The 16,803-nt window shown below is 40.7% G+C and overlaps 1 protein-coding gene across 1 annotated transcript in view; it reads left to right on the forward strand.

The window, feature by feature from the left end:
* Positions 1 to 1,130: 1,130 nt before the first annotated feature.
* Positions 1,131 to 16,803, forward strand: part of LOC149743975 (uncharacterized) — a 122,465-nt gene continuing 106,792 nt past the window's right edge. The window contains exons 1-3 of the mRNA XM_089905934.1: positions 1,131 to 1,208; positions 2,567 to 3,077; positions 9,603 to 9,693. Of these exons, the coding sequence (XP_089762060.1) occupies positions 1,131 to 1,208; positions 2,567 to 3,077; positions 9,603 to 9,693 (680 nt within the window). The remainder of the gene's footprint in view (positions 1,209 to 2,566; positions 3,078 to 9,602; positions 9,694 to 16,803) is intronic.

Below are 16,803 nucleotides of genomic sequence, written 5' to 3' on the forward strand. Positions count from 1 at the left end.
GCACTTCCTTTACCTCTGAGCTTAACCTAGAGAACCTGAGGAGGCAGCGCTGCAGGGAGGATGAGGCCAGAAGTCACCTGAGAACCACAGGCGCAACTCACCGTGTTTTTACTGGAGCTCTGGGGGTTGAAGGCACATTTGCTGTTTGACATTTTAAAAATTATTTTGGTGCCTTCACTTGGAGCTTGGGAGCTTGCAGATGGGCCTGCCTGTCGAAAAAAGAGTGAAATCTTCAAGTCAAGAGAGAGCTTGCAGACTAGGCTGAAGGATTGTGTTTGCTGAAAAAGATTCCAGGGGGAGCTGATTCCTTCTCTGGTGTGTGGATCTGAGGCACTTGCAAGAAAAGAGAACGCTTGCCTTATGCTTAGTTCCCCCGTTCCCTGGGCTGGGAAGGAAAGGAACTGAATGCCAGCATTAGCAGTGTGGGTTGGGACCAAAACCATTCAGAGAAAACTCTGTCATTTTCCTCTAATTTGCAAATTGCAGCTATTCATGTTGGATTGAACAGCTGAGGGAAAAGAGCCCCCAGTTTTCACCTGCATTTATTGAGAAGAGGCTGGTAGTAGGAGGGATGCACCAACTTGTAGCTTGTGCTGCAAGCTGGATATAAGCTTGGTGTGAGCATCCTGGTTAACCACTGCCCATGTTCAAATATACAGAGATAGATTCCAACAATCTCTTCCCGCAGCCTTATTTTTGCGTGTGATCTTAGAAGCTCCTGGCATGTAAGTCCAGTCCCCAGTTTCCCAGCCTCTGTAAACCTGCAAAATGAATAGAGAGAATAGTGGAACACAGACCCATTGTTCAAAGACACAGTCACTTTAGGGAAAGAGGAAAAGAACGGGTAGGTGAATCTTCTCTGGGATTGCAGGGTTCAGCTCAATGAAGACGGTCCTGTATAAAAGAAACTTCTCTAAATGGTTGAATTCTTAGCTCTCCAGAGATCTGAGTTTTCTTTTCCCCAGTCCCTGTGGGTTGCTGTGGGGAATGTGCCAAACCTATCATTTGAGATAAAAAGTTATGGTGAGGTAAGCTTCTAGGCTGGGGGAAGGAAGACTTAGTGACTGAAATGGGGGATGCTAAGCACTGGGGGGCAGGAAGGAAGAAGGAGCTAGTAATGGATGTAACAAATGCTGCAGCTGCCGGCAAAGCCTGGATTGAAGTTCCTTCCTGAAAATGAGGACCCGGGCAAGAATGACCACTCAGATGTAAACAGTGCCTCTGACTGGGAATTCTCATCTGCCTGCCGGTGGGCCAGAGCTGAGCAAGTCCTTTCTCTCCTCTGTATGCACACTGAATTGGTTAGTAAGTGACGTGTCAGAGGACAGGAATCATATTCAGTGGATCTTTCAAATCCAGGAGTTTGAGGCTAATGAAATTAGTGTGTGGCCAGGGCTCTGCCAACTAGAATTAAGTCACTGCAGCCACACTGCAATGCATTTTCAGCCTGAAGGGAGCATCAGGGAGGAATTTCGGGAGATTTGTTTCTGAGCCTGTACAAAATAATACTCATAATGCTAAGAAAGATTAAATGTAAATTAATATTGACTACGAGTAACATATTTAAAAAATAATCGCCGAGTGGGGGATGGCTTAAAGTGGAGAGATTATATAATATGGTGTCCAAAGAATAAATCTCCCCTGACCACTGTTTCATGGGCTATAAGTAAGATATATTACAATGGAAAGTAATGGGAACGTTTTTAGTCAAGGCTTCTCTGCTATTGACTTGAGAGCAAATACTCTGAGAGTATAAATTACTCTTGCTATGTGCTGACTCTGAATGAACAATATTTCATGTGCAGTGACATGGTCTAAGCTATAGACTTGGAATTGAATGGCATCTGTTTCAATTGTTTTGTTCTCTCAAGAGCAACTAGATAGAAAAAAGTGGTCAATTTGACCCTTGTGGGAGCGTGTTGCAAATCTAAACCTGTGTCCCTCATACCATAAATGAAATACATTTGTAAATTTGTAAGTGTTTTCTTTCTGTTCATTGATGCTTGAGTATAATCTCAAACTTTGGGAGCAACATTTTATACATAAGTAGTTGGTTTTCTTCCTTTCTTCTTTCTCTTTCTCCTCTCTCTCCCTCTCTCTGTTTCTATCTCTCTCTCTTTCTCCATCTTATGTAATTGGATAGAACTGGGCACCTAGGATGATGTGGTGTTACTATAGTGGGATTTTTTTTTTTTAAAAAAACAACTCTAACTTACCCTTTTAAAAATTTCATAAATACAGGTGTCAGTGCCATTTGGAATAGTCTCTATAACAATTTCTGTCTCCACATTTACTGTGTTTCAGCAAATTTACCTAATAGATGGTGAGTGAGCAATTTTTAAAGGGGCATTTTTTAGAAGAGCGGAGAGGGAAGGAATAGAGACAGGCACATACTGTATTTGAAGTTACCTCCACGTGTATTTTATGTATGTATACCCATACAATTAAGAAGTCTTTGGATGTTTTATCTTCAAGAATAATTCAGATAATGGATTACTTGAATATCATAAACATTTAGGGTTTAACAGATTTGTTACATATAGACGTTGTATCACGGATTTAAAAGACCATAGCCAGCGGGCAGCGGCGGGCGGAGCGACCGAGGGGCGGCGCGGGCTGGGCGGCGGGTGCGGGGGTCCGTGCTTCCTCGCGGTGGAGGGCTGGGGTTCGCCGAAGACGCCGGGTTGCGCCGCGTTGCCAGGTTACCGAGCGCGTGCCCCGCGCCCGCTCTTCCGCCCGGGCCGCCCTCGGCGCCGCCTTAGCCGCGGTGCGGGCTGCGCGGGGCGCCGGTTCCGCGGAAGCGTGGGTCGGGCGCTGCGTGCGGGACTCTCGTCGCTCGTGGACGGGGCGCGAGCGCGCGGGGGACGTAGGGCGCCGACCTGGGCCTCCCCGGCGCTCCGGCTCCGCTCAGGGCGCCCGCTCAGGGGCCTCCGGCGCGAGGCCCCCTTTGTGGTCAAGATGGCGGCGCCCAGGCGGGCGGCGCCGAGGTGAGCTGGAGTCGGGCCCGGAGAGGGGCGAGTCTGCCACGCCCAGGACTTGGACCCCGGGCAGGTCTCCCGTCTCCCGCGGAGCGGCAGGTGAGTGGGCGCGGCCGCGCGTAGGTCCCTCTCGTGGGGTGGTCAGCTCTCCGTGCGTCCGCAGACTTCTGTCGTCTGATAGTCAGATCTGGGGTGGCCCAGGTTGGAGGCGAGGGTGCTTGATTGGGGAAACCTGAGGGGTTTAAGGACTCTATTGGGATCGTTTCAGACCCCAGCAAGAAGCTGAGCAAGTTTCCTCCTGACTCTCTTCCCGGCTAAGTTTTCTCCCTTCTCTGAAGGCGCCAGCTTTTCTGAATCACCTTGTTACCCGGGAGGATACAGTTGGTGGTTCTGACCGTGGAACGGAGGACCTGGCGCGGGGAAGCCTGAGCTGGTTCTAGTTACTTTGTTTGCAAAGCACTTGTCTTGTCTTTGGAATCTTTGTGTATGTAACCAACGTTGGGAAGAGCCAGCGTTTTCTCCTCCAAAACACTGTGAGGGGTAACTTTATACGTAAGAAACAAGATGGCGTTCACATCCGTCTCTTTTCCAACCACTGAGTTTTGGTTGTGTTTCCTTTCTTTAAGTTTGTCTCGTTCTGAAGTGATAACAAACAAACAAACAAAAAGACCATAGCCAATTACACAACGTATACTCTAGTCTCAGTCCTGCCATTAATTAGCTTAAGTCATTTAATTTTTCTAGGCCTCATTTTTCTCGTGTGATGTTTTTTCTTTGAAAAAGTATAGTTTCTAGAAGTCTCTAATCTCTGTGTCATAGTTCAGCTTGGAGAAAACCTGTTCTTATCCAAACTCCATGACATTGTATTTCCAGCTCCAACTTTGGACTTTGAGTGAGTTGGGGGCAACTTTTTCAGGATATTTTCACACAGCTTTTTTAGTTAATACCAGTCTAGCTGACTTGTCATACTCAGACTTTCTTCCATATTCTTTTACCAGTGTGTTCCTTAGTCATATATATAAAGACTGTTGTGGGCAAAATGACCTCCTGGGTCAGCTTACTGCATGGTCATCGACACAGGGCAGGGAGTAAGATTCTGTGGATTTTACAGAAGCAGATACAGGTTTCATTATCCATGTCCTCTCCCCTTTCATCTTACAAAAACAGCAGGCTTTTCTTGGAGAACTGCCAGATAATGCCATCCTGCCTCCTCACGGGCCCCGGGGATGAACTCCAGTAAAGCAGGTGATTGGCTCATGGGTAGGCATCTGACCTCGGCTGAGTCTATCAGACTCCTCCCCAGGACTTTTCTCTCAGAGAAAAATGGAAGAATTGTCTTTTCTCTCTGGAATTTCTAAGCTGGGGAGATATGACTCTGGGACTCCCAGTGACCATCCAGCACAAGAAGAGACTTTCTGTAAAATAAAGTCTTGCAGAGGTAAGCAGGGCTGAGCGATGGAGAGAGAGCTGGAACCCTGCTGATACTCTGGAACTTGCAGATCCAACTGTATCTGAATATGGCTGCATCCCTGAATTTCTAGTACTTGTTTGTTGAGGTGGTTGTTGTTGTTTGGTTTTTGTTTTTAAATTTCCTTTGACTATTTTGAATTTGTTTTCAGTAATGTGCATTTGAAAGCATCATAGCTAAAAGAGCTAATTTCCTACATTAATGTCAGGTTTGCTGAGTGGCATTCCTTAAGTGAAAAATAATATCCGCTATTTTCTTTAAATAAAATCCTTCTAGCTCAGGTTTGAGATACTCAAAACTCTGCCTCCTACCCCCCTCTTTTCCAACATTTACTATATCACCTTGAAGCATTTGTGACCACATCTTTCCCATCTAGACGCAGTTGAGAGAGAGAGCAAAGACTTGTGATATAAACTGCAACCTATATGCCTCCTACCTGGAAGCTTTAGAACATACTTGATTCTTGTCATTAAAGCAAATCTTTTGTTGTTGTCTCCAGGGCACAGAAGCGTTTTCATGGCATAATGGAGTACAAAGTACATTAAGCCTAACTCTACTTCTCACCCTCTTTTACTTTAAATAGGCAGAAAAGAACAATCTCAAACACATTTTCCCAACAAATAAAATACATATACGATTATGTTTAGAAGACGTTTATGCAACACATAGTTAGACTGATTAATTAATGGACCTTTCGCCAACTGGCACAGTAAATATATATGTTCAATGTGCTTAATTAAAAAGAAGACAATAACATATTTTTACAGGTTAATTATCTGAGAAGAGTATTGTGCCAGCACACTTGATGCTACAGTATTTCATGTTTGACAGGTAATCTTCTTTCAGTTATATTTACTGCTAAATGTTTCTTGGATCAAGCTATTAAATTATAAGGTCAAAAGTAAAATGATACGAAATTACAATGATAAAGGGACACATATCCCACTTTATGAGAATAGAAGTTCTAATTTCTTTTCAATACTACTAGTAGTGACCACAGTACTAATTTGAGCCCTTACTATGAGCCACTGTGCCCATATGCATTTAGTTCTTACAGTAGTTCTGCAAAGGGCATATAATAATCCACACTGCAAAGCTGAAGAAAGTGATTCTCATAGCTGAAAGTCACATAGCTGGTGAGTGGCAAAGTCTAGATTCAAACTTAGAGTCGTCTGACAATGCCCAGGTTGTTGACCACTATGTACACTGCTCAACTGTTGCACCAATAAAGAAGTGCTTGAAATAATTATAGATTTGCCTACCCTGAAACTGCAGTGATTTAAAGACATCAAAGTTGCCAGTTGCTTAACCACATCTACTTACAGTAAGAAATTACATTTTATTTCATTTCTAAAACAAGATTAATTCTGCAGGCCCATAGAAACTTGAGCACACAAATCCTACCTCCAAATGAAAGATGCTTGTTTTCCACTATTCAACAGATGGCCCTGTACAGAGGCAATAAATATATAGTAGAATTTTCATTCAAATAAATGAGAAGAGAGGTTTCTTCTTGTCCTGATTCAGTGCCCATCATTATGGATTATGATGGCTCTTCCCAAACTTTACTTCATTCACTCCACTCTTTCTACAAAACTCCAGTAATGGAATCCATCATTCAGATATATGTGCAAAGCGAAAGGACTGTATTAATACAGTTGCTGAAAGTCAAGTTGATAGAGCACAGGAAATACATCCTAATAAATGCAACATTAATGTTTGTGTGGGCCTTGGAGTTAGCGGTAGAAAAATTTTCAGTTTAATGGAATATTTTGCCTCTTGCTATGGAAGTGTGGCTTAATAGTCTTGTAATTGGTCATTTACAGAATCCTCCATCTCTGGGTTTCATGCTTTCTTTACTCTGCAGCTGTTGATTCCTTCTCTTGTTCTGGATGGAAGATAGCAACGAAGCCACTTCAAAGGGCTCAGCCTGCCTTTTTGTGTTATTGTTTAGATGAAGATATTTCCATTTATTAAAGCACACTATTTAAACATTTTTATCATGTTTCAAAGTTGACTGTGTTCTGAAGGTATGAGCACAGGCAGACATAATGGGGGATGTTTTCCAGGAGAGAACATACCCTTATCAAAGGAATTATCAGAATTTTCATGTATGGATTGAGAATCAAATTCTGGAGTTAGACCTGAATTTAAATTCATACTCACAACTTATTACCAGTCTCATCTTGATCAAACGGTTACCACACTTCTCATCAATTTCCTTATCTTTGAAAGCGGAATAAGAGAAGTATGCCTGGTGGAGTTACACGTAAAGCTCATCTGATAGAATATTCATAAGGATTTTGCACAAAATATACATGGATATATTTTAGCACCGAGTTTAGCATGCGATTCGTCTTCAATACATTTAAGAGCTATTATTTTATTATTATTATGCTATCGTTAAATATCACTATTACTTAAATGTCATTATTGCTAAAATTGCTGTAAAACTACCGCAGTAACCCATGATGAATTCCCCTCTTCTGTTTCCTTTGTTTAAATGGAAAATATATATATAAATCTAGACAGAGAACACTTTAGTGATCCTATTCAGTGGAGTGAGAATTTCCATGGCACTGATTAAAACAAATCCTGAATTGCATGGACTTAAGATAGCAGAGAGGGGCTTCCCTGGTGGCGCAGTGGTTGAGAGTTTGTGACCCCATCCTGGAAGATCCCACATGCTGCGGAGCGGCTGGGCCTGTGAGCCATGGCTGCTGAGCCTGCGCGTCCGGAGCCTGTGCTCCGCAACGGGAGAGGCTGCAACAGTGAGAGGCCCGCGTACCGCAAAGAAGAAAAAAAAAAAAGATAGCAGAGAGGCTAAGAGATTTGAAGTTAGACATCCCCAGGTGTGAATCCTACTGTGACCCTCTTCTAGCTCTAGAACCTTGAGGAAGTTACTTAAACTTTCTGAGCTTCACTACTAGTTTCCTCATCTGTATCTTTTTCAGGACTATTTATCAAGCATCTTCCTGTTCTCTATGCTTGGACGTATCAATGAATAAATCAGACAAGAGCCTTTGCCTGCGTGCTCCTTCTTGCATGCTTTCTCCCTCCTTACACTCTCGTGTGGAAACGGATGTTATAAATAAATTCTGTGCTTTGTCACAAGTTGACGGGCGCTACGGGGTAAGGAAAAGGATGTGAAGCTCACTGAAGAGGCTTGGGTTGGGAGTGCTGGAGGAGTGTACAGGTAGGTTCCGATTTTAAATAGGGTAGTCAGGGTGGATTTTATAAGTTGACATTTGAGCAAAGACTTGAAGTGAGGGAGTTGTCAGAATGTATGATGGGGAGACCACTCCCTGGGAGCAAGAATAACCAGTCCCCAAACTCTAAGGCAGAAATATGCCGGGCAGCTTGGAGGAATATCAAGGAGGCCACCCTGGCTGACTTAGTCAGTGGGGAGGAAGAGACAGCAGGAGGGCTGGAGGTCGGATATGTGATGGGTTGGATTGGGTAAGTCCTGGGAGGCCATCACATGCATTGTGTCTTTTACTCTAAATGTAGGCAGCCAGGGGCAGGATTTTAGCCGAGGTGTGGCATGAACTGTCTCTTGTTTGAAAAGCATAACTCTATCTGTGGCCTTGAGGATGTGGGGAGAGAGTGGAGTCAGGGAGAATCTCGGGAGGCAACTACAGGATCCTCGAGGCCTATGCTGGTGGCCTGCACCAAGCTGCTAGCGGCTGGTAATTCTCAGAAGTGGCACATTGGGAAGGTTGTGACAGCATTTCGTGGTAGATTGAATGCAAGAATGGAAAGGAAGAGGGAGTCAAGGGTGAATTCGAGATTTAGGGCCTGGGAAACTGGAAAGGTGTGGTTACTGTCACCCAAGATGGAAAAAGTTTGGGGTAGAGCATGTTTGGGGGATTAAAGACCAGTTTTGGAGGTATAAGATTTGAGATGTTTTCGTGACGTCCAAGCAGAGATGCTGAGTACACAGTTGGATACACAAGTCTGCAGTTCTGAAGAAAGGTCTGAACTAGAGATACACTTTAATACAATGGAGATATTAAGAATAATGACATGGAAGCGCTATTTTAAAGATAAAATGAAGTCATGCAATTAGCACTCTGTCTTCTCAAAACATTGAATAACTGTTAGCTAAAATAATTACCTGAAATGAAAAAATAGTTTGTTTTGTTGTTTGCAGTAAAAGTGAATAAAATGTCACAATTATTTTAATAGTATTTGTGACACAGTAGTTTTAGTTAAGACACCATGACTACAAACATTTACAATAAACCTTTCCGTCTCCTACTTTTCACTCTGATAGGGTACTTGGAACCATATTTTGTAAGGTTTAAGTTAGTTGCCATAGGGTACCTCTTTAATTAGAAGTAATTCTGAACTGTCTAGTTCCATGCAGTTTTATATACATATATGTATAATTATTATTTTATGATTTATCAAACTCAGTTGAAAATTTGCATCACTGATATACATTAGAATTTAAGCATTTACCCAGGTATTCAAGGGAAAAAATGTACTTGTCTTGTAATTTCCATAGGGGAAATTACACATCTTCCCTTCACTTTGCAATTGAATTTGCAATTGAATGCAGGGGAAATACTATCTTACTGGTCTTTGAGTTCCCCTTAGCTATCTGCAAGTCCTTAAACAGCCTTTGTGGCTTAACCAAAATTCTCTTCCATCTTCATTCCGCTAACAGATATTGGTCTAAGCATGTACTTATACTAAAAAATGCATGACCACGTTGTCTCTACACATCTATAATTTTATGTTAACACTATCATTATGTAAGCTATACTTGAATTGTAATTATAACAGATTTTATGTCAACACACATCCATTTCTAGTGTTCATCTGGTGTTCAAGGGGAGAGCAGCATGTCGTAAATTTTATCAAAATATAACATCTGAAGAATAGAACAGAGGGTAATTGTGTAATTCTGTATTCACTCTAATTAAGTTCAGTGGAGTTGGCATAATAGAATTAAGATGAAAAAAAAAAAGACATTGAGGTACCATGGCTCCCTCTCCTAACACACCCTTTTTGTATCCGAGAGCAGAGACTCAGCACCTTTCTGTACAGAAATGGAGACAGGAAGAGGCCAGAGGATGAATGACAGGCACGAATGAGGTGGAACTTTGAAGAGCAACATGGAAATGAAATAATTCTTTTGTATTTGGTAGGTGGGGAAAATGTACCAGCGTGTATGCCTACTGGGACCACGTTTTCCAGAACAGTTAAGCCCAGTGTCAACTATGCTGTCCCACCTTCCTCGTAAGTAGGAACATACTGTTACTTGAATCTTTGCTTCCTGTTTCTTGATACCTGGTTGAGAAGATTATCACAAGAACTGCATCTTGTTAGCAAATACACTGTTTTGAAATGATTGACACTCACTGAAGAGTGGCAGCTCCAAGCTTGCTCTCTCTTGATCTTGGAGTATTTAAGTCTGGAGTGCAGGAGTGGGTTATGGGGAAAGACCATTGGAATTCTTATGTCTTCAGCATAATGGTTATAGCATAATGGTTAGGAGTGTAGGTGCTGGTTCCAATCTCTGCTTTCCACTTGCTAACCATATGAGCTTGGGCAATTTACCTGATTACCTGAACCTCAATACTCCTGCCTATAAAATGATGTTAATAATATTTCATCCCCATAGACTTGTTTTCAATGTTAAAATGAAGTCACTTACACCAAGCACTTAATACAATGCCTAGAGCATAGTAAAGTCTATTATTATTACTATTACTACTACTACTATTATTATTATTACTATCACGATGCCAGGTGCTATTTTTCCTATGCCTTATTCCATTATCTTCTGCCCTGTTCCCCCATTTCTGTCTTGTTTCTGTACAAGGGTAGGTTTGTCACAGAGCATTTTCTTTCCCTAGTGTCTGACTCTTAGTCATCAAGGTGACTGGTCCATGACCCCGGCATTCATTGCTGCTCGTTGAAGCAACCCATTTTGAGAAGGGGAGTTGGATATTGATGCCAAGTTGGGTCAAGGAGAGAGAATTTTCTCTCTTCTGCACTCAGAGAGCTAAGTGAAATATTCAGGCCTCAGAAGGAGAATCAGGCAAAGGGCAACATGCTTAATTTCATACCTTAGTGATTAAGAACAAGTCAGACAGGCTGGATTTGAACTCATTTCCGTCATGTACTGACAACGGGATCTTAGGTGCTTTTGTAACCCGTCTGAGGCTCAGTCAACATCTGAAAGAGACGAATAACATTATCAGAACCTAGTGTATAGCCTCGTTGTAATAAGTGAGTAAATCCTTTTAAAACGCTCAGCACGTTGTTTGGCATATAAACACTTAATAAAATTTAGCTTCTTTGACTACTACCGCTGCTAATATTATTAAGTAGCTGAGCAGATCCGAGGCCCATTTTTTTCTTAGATTGCACATAATCATTTGGACAACCAGCTCACATTGATCAACCGTTGCTTATATATAAACCCCCATGAACCCAAAGGTGCTTTAACTCTCTCCCAGTCAGAGCCTGTTCTGGGGGCAGAAGCAACACCGGCACTACCCCCGTCATCTTTGCCTTTATTGTCACTACACTCGCCTGCCGTACTGAGCACTTTCTGTTTGCCAGGCACCAAATTTAGCCCTGCGTATGCACTATATCATGTAGTTCTCACACTCCACTCAGGTGGGAGACATTATCGTCATCCCCAGTTTTCAGGTAAAGACGCTGAGGTGTTGGAAAGGTAAGAAACTTGACCCACAGCAAGAGATGGAGCCGGAGTATTCAAACCCTTCTCTCTGACCTCAAGAACCCTTAAATATTAGCATACTACTACATCCTGGTAAGAAAATCTGCTTCCAGCCACTCTGGTGAGAGTAGAAATGATTCTCAGTCCCCACATTCCTCTATTGCCCATGCCACCCTAGCCTCAGGACTAGGGGGGAAAGGAAGTGATCTCTTCAAAGAGCAGCCAAAGGGAACCTACTCCCTTCTGCCTTTTCGTAATCAACTAACCAATATTTTATTTCCTTCTTAAGAGTCCCCACATGTTCCTTTTGGTACTTAGCTTGGCCTTTTAGAATTCTGACATTCTGTACGTGACTCATCCACTGTATTTCATGTTAATTTATTGAGGTCAAGTATAGGGTCTTACTCATCCTGAAGTCCAGTTATCCCCTGTCACATCTAACTCTGTTCTCTTCTTCTTGTAGGACATCTGCAGGTATTTATTTGAATTTTGTTGAATTGTTCTCATCAATAGTACATTAAAAGTTATACAGAAAGTGCTTTCTTATAAGGAAAACCATCTAAATAGATTTCTAGCTCTTTACTTTTTATAGCACTATTGTAGAGATTTTAGATCTCCAGGTAATACTTTTTAGATTGAGTTCTTCATATCATCTTATTTTTACATATAATGATAAATCTGAATTTTCTCTATCAAACCTCCGAGACTTCGCTGGCTTGTAACTTAGCTTGTTGATTATGTGTTGTTGACTTTTCCATTTACAATGATATTTGATCCTGGTAAGGATGGGGCTGGGTGGGAAGGTACATCTTAGGGCCATAAATTGGTTTTGTAGAGAACTAACATAAAGATCTAAAGCCTCATCATATTTCTGCAGAACTCATGAATCATTTTATTATAATTCCATTCATTCAGGGAGTATAAAACCATTTTCCAATTGTTATTCCTAATTTGTTCATCTTCTCTTCCTTAGTCTTAGTGAGAAGAGAGCAGGCTGAATGGAAGAAAGTCATTATGACCACTGGGGCCCCTAGGGTAGGCATCAGTCCCAGAGTTTTGTTTTCATCTCTCTGCTATTAATATTGGCTAATGTCTTGAGTGCTTACTTGGTGCAAATTACTTAGCCGACCATGGCAAATGGATTGTGTCATTTCATCCCCTGATAGTCATACAATTAATGTATGTATTATTATGATATCCCATAATGCATACATGGAACAGAGCCTCAGAAGTAGTTATTTGCTCACCAAAATATGGTAGATGTGGAATTTGGACTCAGGTCTGATAGACTCCTAAATCACTCCTAGTGATTTTTACCACTAAATTAAAGTTGTATACCTCTGGAGAGTAGATAGTTTCTAAAATTTCCTCAGCTCTAACGTTTTATAATTAAATTTTTGTCTGATGGCAAGCTTAACAGTTAAGATGGGTAGGAAGGAATGCCAGCCTGTTGAATGGAATTTCCCTGAAATAAGCCTGTTTTATGACACCAGTTCACTCATTCATTCACTCAGCATGTATTGAATGTTTGCTCTGTGCAAAGGCATTTTAAGCATCACAGTGGAGTGAGCGCCCCTTCCATAGACTCTCCTGCAGCACTCAGAGAAGTCTTGGACTGGTTTGCCTGTTATGGAATGGGGCTTGGTGATAGAAGCCTGGTTTGTCCTCCACTGATATAACTAAGACATACTCATATGAGTTTATAGGCATCTTGAAGCCGTGGGATAGTAACACACATGAATCTTACCATTTTTGCCTGGGATTAATGATATAAAGGCTTTGGATTTGGGTATGGAAAATGGGTGCAATTATGGGCGTGTTGGTTCTACATATATATGGACATCACGTGTCATCAGCCTGCAGCTACCTGCCATTCCTCACTACTTCTTTTCACAAACCAAACAAGTACCTTCTTATCTCTCCTGTGGATAAGCTCTTGACAGTGGCACTAGGGCCTCCCTCAATAAGTACATCATTGGCTAAACCAGTGCTTTCTCAGATATGCTCATTGAACAGCCCTTAAGGTGGATTGACATTCCACTGCCTAGAATAGAATATGGTGTTCTTTAGAAATCGGGGGGAAAAAATAGGCCACCAGATGTACTTTCTTTACTTTAAATTGTTTTTATATATATATATATATATATATATATATATGAACAATTGTTATATATGTGTATGTATACTTGTTCATATATATGAATGATTTAAAATTGAAGATATATATATATATACACACACATATATATATGTATATTTAAATTTTGGCTTCTGTTAGCAAGTAGTAAATTAAATGATTAGCAGATCCATACTGCAGGGAAATAACCAATCAGATTTCATTCAATAGCTTGCTTTTTTGCAGATTTATGGTTGTGATTTTATATCTGCAGGTATGTTTGCTGAAGAAAATATTTCTACCACTTTACGCAAAATTAAATTCATTTAATACCAATGCGGCATGTCTCAAATGTCTTAATACAGTTTTAATCTTTAATCGCATCAGAAGTATGGAATTAGAAACATACCCCAAAATCATTTGAAGATATAATTACTTTCATTTCCCTTATACTTTTGAGACTTTTGAAAAATAAGTATTTAGTTGTACTTATCTGTTTCTGTCTCTCTAAGGATAGCAAACACTGAAACACAATTATTTTTAAAAGTCAATATTAAAAGTATATTGTCCAAGATGATCAAAACTAAGGAAGTGGCAAAGAAATTCAAAAATTTAAACTTTCAAAGGGTGCTTTTTTTGTGAATGTGTAGTACTTGTTCTTCTGAAGGAATTAATCTTTTTAAAAATTTAATTAACTTATTTTTTATTGAAGTATACTTGGTTTACAGCATTGTGTTAATTACTGCTGTCCAGCAAAGTGACTCTGTTATACATATGTATATACATTCTTTTTCATATTCTTTTCCATTATGGTTTATCACGGGATATTGAATATAGTTCCCTGTGCTATATAGTAGGACCTTGTTGTTTAGCCAATCTATATATACCAGTTTGCATCTGCTAATCCCAAACTCCCAGTTCATCCCTCTCCCACCTGCTTCCCCCTTGGCAGCCACCAGTCTATTCTCTATGTCTCTGATTCTGTTTCTGTTTCATAGATAGGTTCATTTGTGTCATATTTTAGATTCCACATATAAGTGGTATCATGGCATTTGTCTTTCTCTTTCTGACTTACTTTTGCTTAGTATGATAATCTCTAGTTGCATCCATGTTGCTGCTGCAAACGGCGTTATTTCATTCTTTTTTTTATGGCTGAGTAGTATTTCATTGTATATATGTACCACATCGTCTTTATCCATTCATCTGTTGATGGACATTTAGGTTGTTTCCATGTCTTGGCTATTGTGAATATTGCTGCTGTGAAGATCAGGGTGAATGTGTCTTTTTGAATTATAGTTTGGTCTGGATATACGCCCAGGAGTGGGATTGCTGGATCATGTGGTAGGTCTATTTTTAGTTTTCTGAGGAACCTCCATACTGTTTTCCACAGTGGCTGCACCAACTTACATTCCCACCAACAGTGTTGTAGGAGGGTTCCCTTTTCTCCACACCCTCTCCAGCATATGTTATTTGTAGACTTTTTAATGATGGCCATTCTGAGTGGTGTGAGGTGGTACCTCATGGTAGTTTTGATTTGCATTTCTTTAATAATTGGCAGTGTTGAGCATCTTTTCATGTGCCTATTGGCCATCTGTATTTCTTCTTTGGAGAAATGTCTCTTTAAGTCTTCTGCCTATTTTTTTGATTGGGTTGTTTGCTTTTGTTGTCATCAAGTTGTATGAGCTGTTTGTGTATTTTGGAAATTAAGCCCTTGCTGGTCGCATCATTTGCAAATATTTTCTCCCATTCTGTAGGTAGTCTTTTCATTTTGTTTATGGTTTCCTTTGCTGTGCAAAAGCTTGTAAGTTTGATTCTGTCCCCTTTGTTTATTTTCATTTTTATTTCTATTGTCTTGGGAGACTGACCTAAGAAAACATCGGTATGATTTATGTCAGAGAATATTTTGCCTGTGTTCTCTTCTAGAAGTTTTATGGTGTCATGTCTTATGTTTAAGTCTTTAAGACATTTTGAGTTTATTTTCGTGTGTAGATAGGTTCATTTGTGAAAGGATGTGTTCTAACTTCACTGGTTTATATAAGGCTGTCCAACTTTACCAACACCACTTGCGGAAGAGACTGTCTCTTTCCCATTATATATTCTTGCCTCCTTTGTCAAAGATTAATAAGTGAGGTGTGTGGGTTTATTTCTGGGCTCTGTATTCTGTTCCATTGATCCATATGTCTGTTTTTGTGCCAATACCACGCTGTTTTGATTACTGTGACTTTGGAGTACTGTCTGAGTCTGGGGTGGCTATGCCTCCAACGTTGTTCTTTTTCTTCAGGATTGCTTTGGCAATTCTGGGTCTTTTATGGTTCTGTATGAATTTTAGGATTATTTGTTCTAATTGTGTGAAAAATGTCATGGGTAATTTGATAGGGATCGTGTTAAATCTGTAGATTGCTTTGGGTAGTATGAGCATTTTAACAATATTAGTTCCTCCAACCCAAGAACATGAGATGTCTTTCCATTTCTTTGAATCATCTTCACTTTCCTTTATTAATGTCTTACAGTTCTCAGCGTATAAGTCTTTTGCCTTCTTGGTGAGGTTTATTCCTAAGTATTTATTTTGGGGGTTGTGATTTTAAAAGGCATTGTTTTTTTACGTTCCCTTTCCGATATTTCATTGTTGCCATAAAGAAATGCCACCAATTTCTGTATGTTAATCTTGTATTCTGCTACCTTGCTGAATTCGTTTATCAGTTGTAGTAGTTTTCATGTAGAGTCTTTAGGGTTCTCTATATATAGAATCATATCATCTGCATCTAATGACAATTTTACCTCTTCCTGAAGGAATTAATCTTGAAGTTCTACTAAGACTTTTGGGATACCTGTTTTAATGAGCCATTACTTCCTGCCTGAGATTGCACTATGCACCAGAGATTCTAGAATTAGCATAATAAAACTAATAATGCAAACAACAGCAACAAATCTTCACAAACCTTCCTTGCAAGGAGGTAAAGTCCACTGGAAAAACAGACAAGTGAAACACACATTCAAAATGGCAGTGATTCTCAAACATTTATGTGCTGAAAAATCATGACAAGCATGATAACCAGGGCAATTACTAGACCCCTTCTCCAGCTGGTCAGGTGTAAGGTCCTGTAACTCAATTTTTGGTGAATGCCTCCAGGAGAGTCTGAGACAGATGTTCTCAGTTGTCGTCAACCTTTAGTGTGCATCAGTGTGCATATCTAACTTTTCTTGGTTGACACTGGGGTCCCCCTTCTCCCTGCCAGCCTGTAGCTCTCACTTCAAGGAGCTCAGCTGGTGGTCCACTCTATTGCAGGCTATTCTACAAGTTCCGGACGCCAAGGGAGATTGTCCTCTTGCTGACCCTTCTTCATGGCCCTCCAACCCAGACTTACTTATCCAAGAGCCATATTTAACTCCTTTCAGCAGCCACTCTTCCAAGAAAAGGAGCAGCAAAAGTCCACAGTTCCCAGGCAGAGACCTGTGAGGAGAAGACTTGAAGGTAGGGGAGGGGCAGAGGGGTGAAGAAAGAGGATATTCCCCTTGAACTCCTGCAAGTCATGACTAAAGT

Source organism: Delphinapterus leucas, unplaced genomic scaffold (genome assembly GCF_059928025.1).
Source record: "Delphinapterus leucas isolate spDelLeu-1000000601 "Yukka" unplaced genomic scaffold, BTC_Dleu_Yukka2 spDelLeu_asBTCV2_sq40, whole genome shotgun sequence".
Classification (NCBI taxonomy): domain Eukaryota; kingdom Metazoa; phylum Chordata; class Mammalia; order Artiodactyla; family Monodontidae; genus Delphinapterus; species Delphinapterus leucas.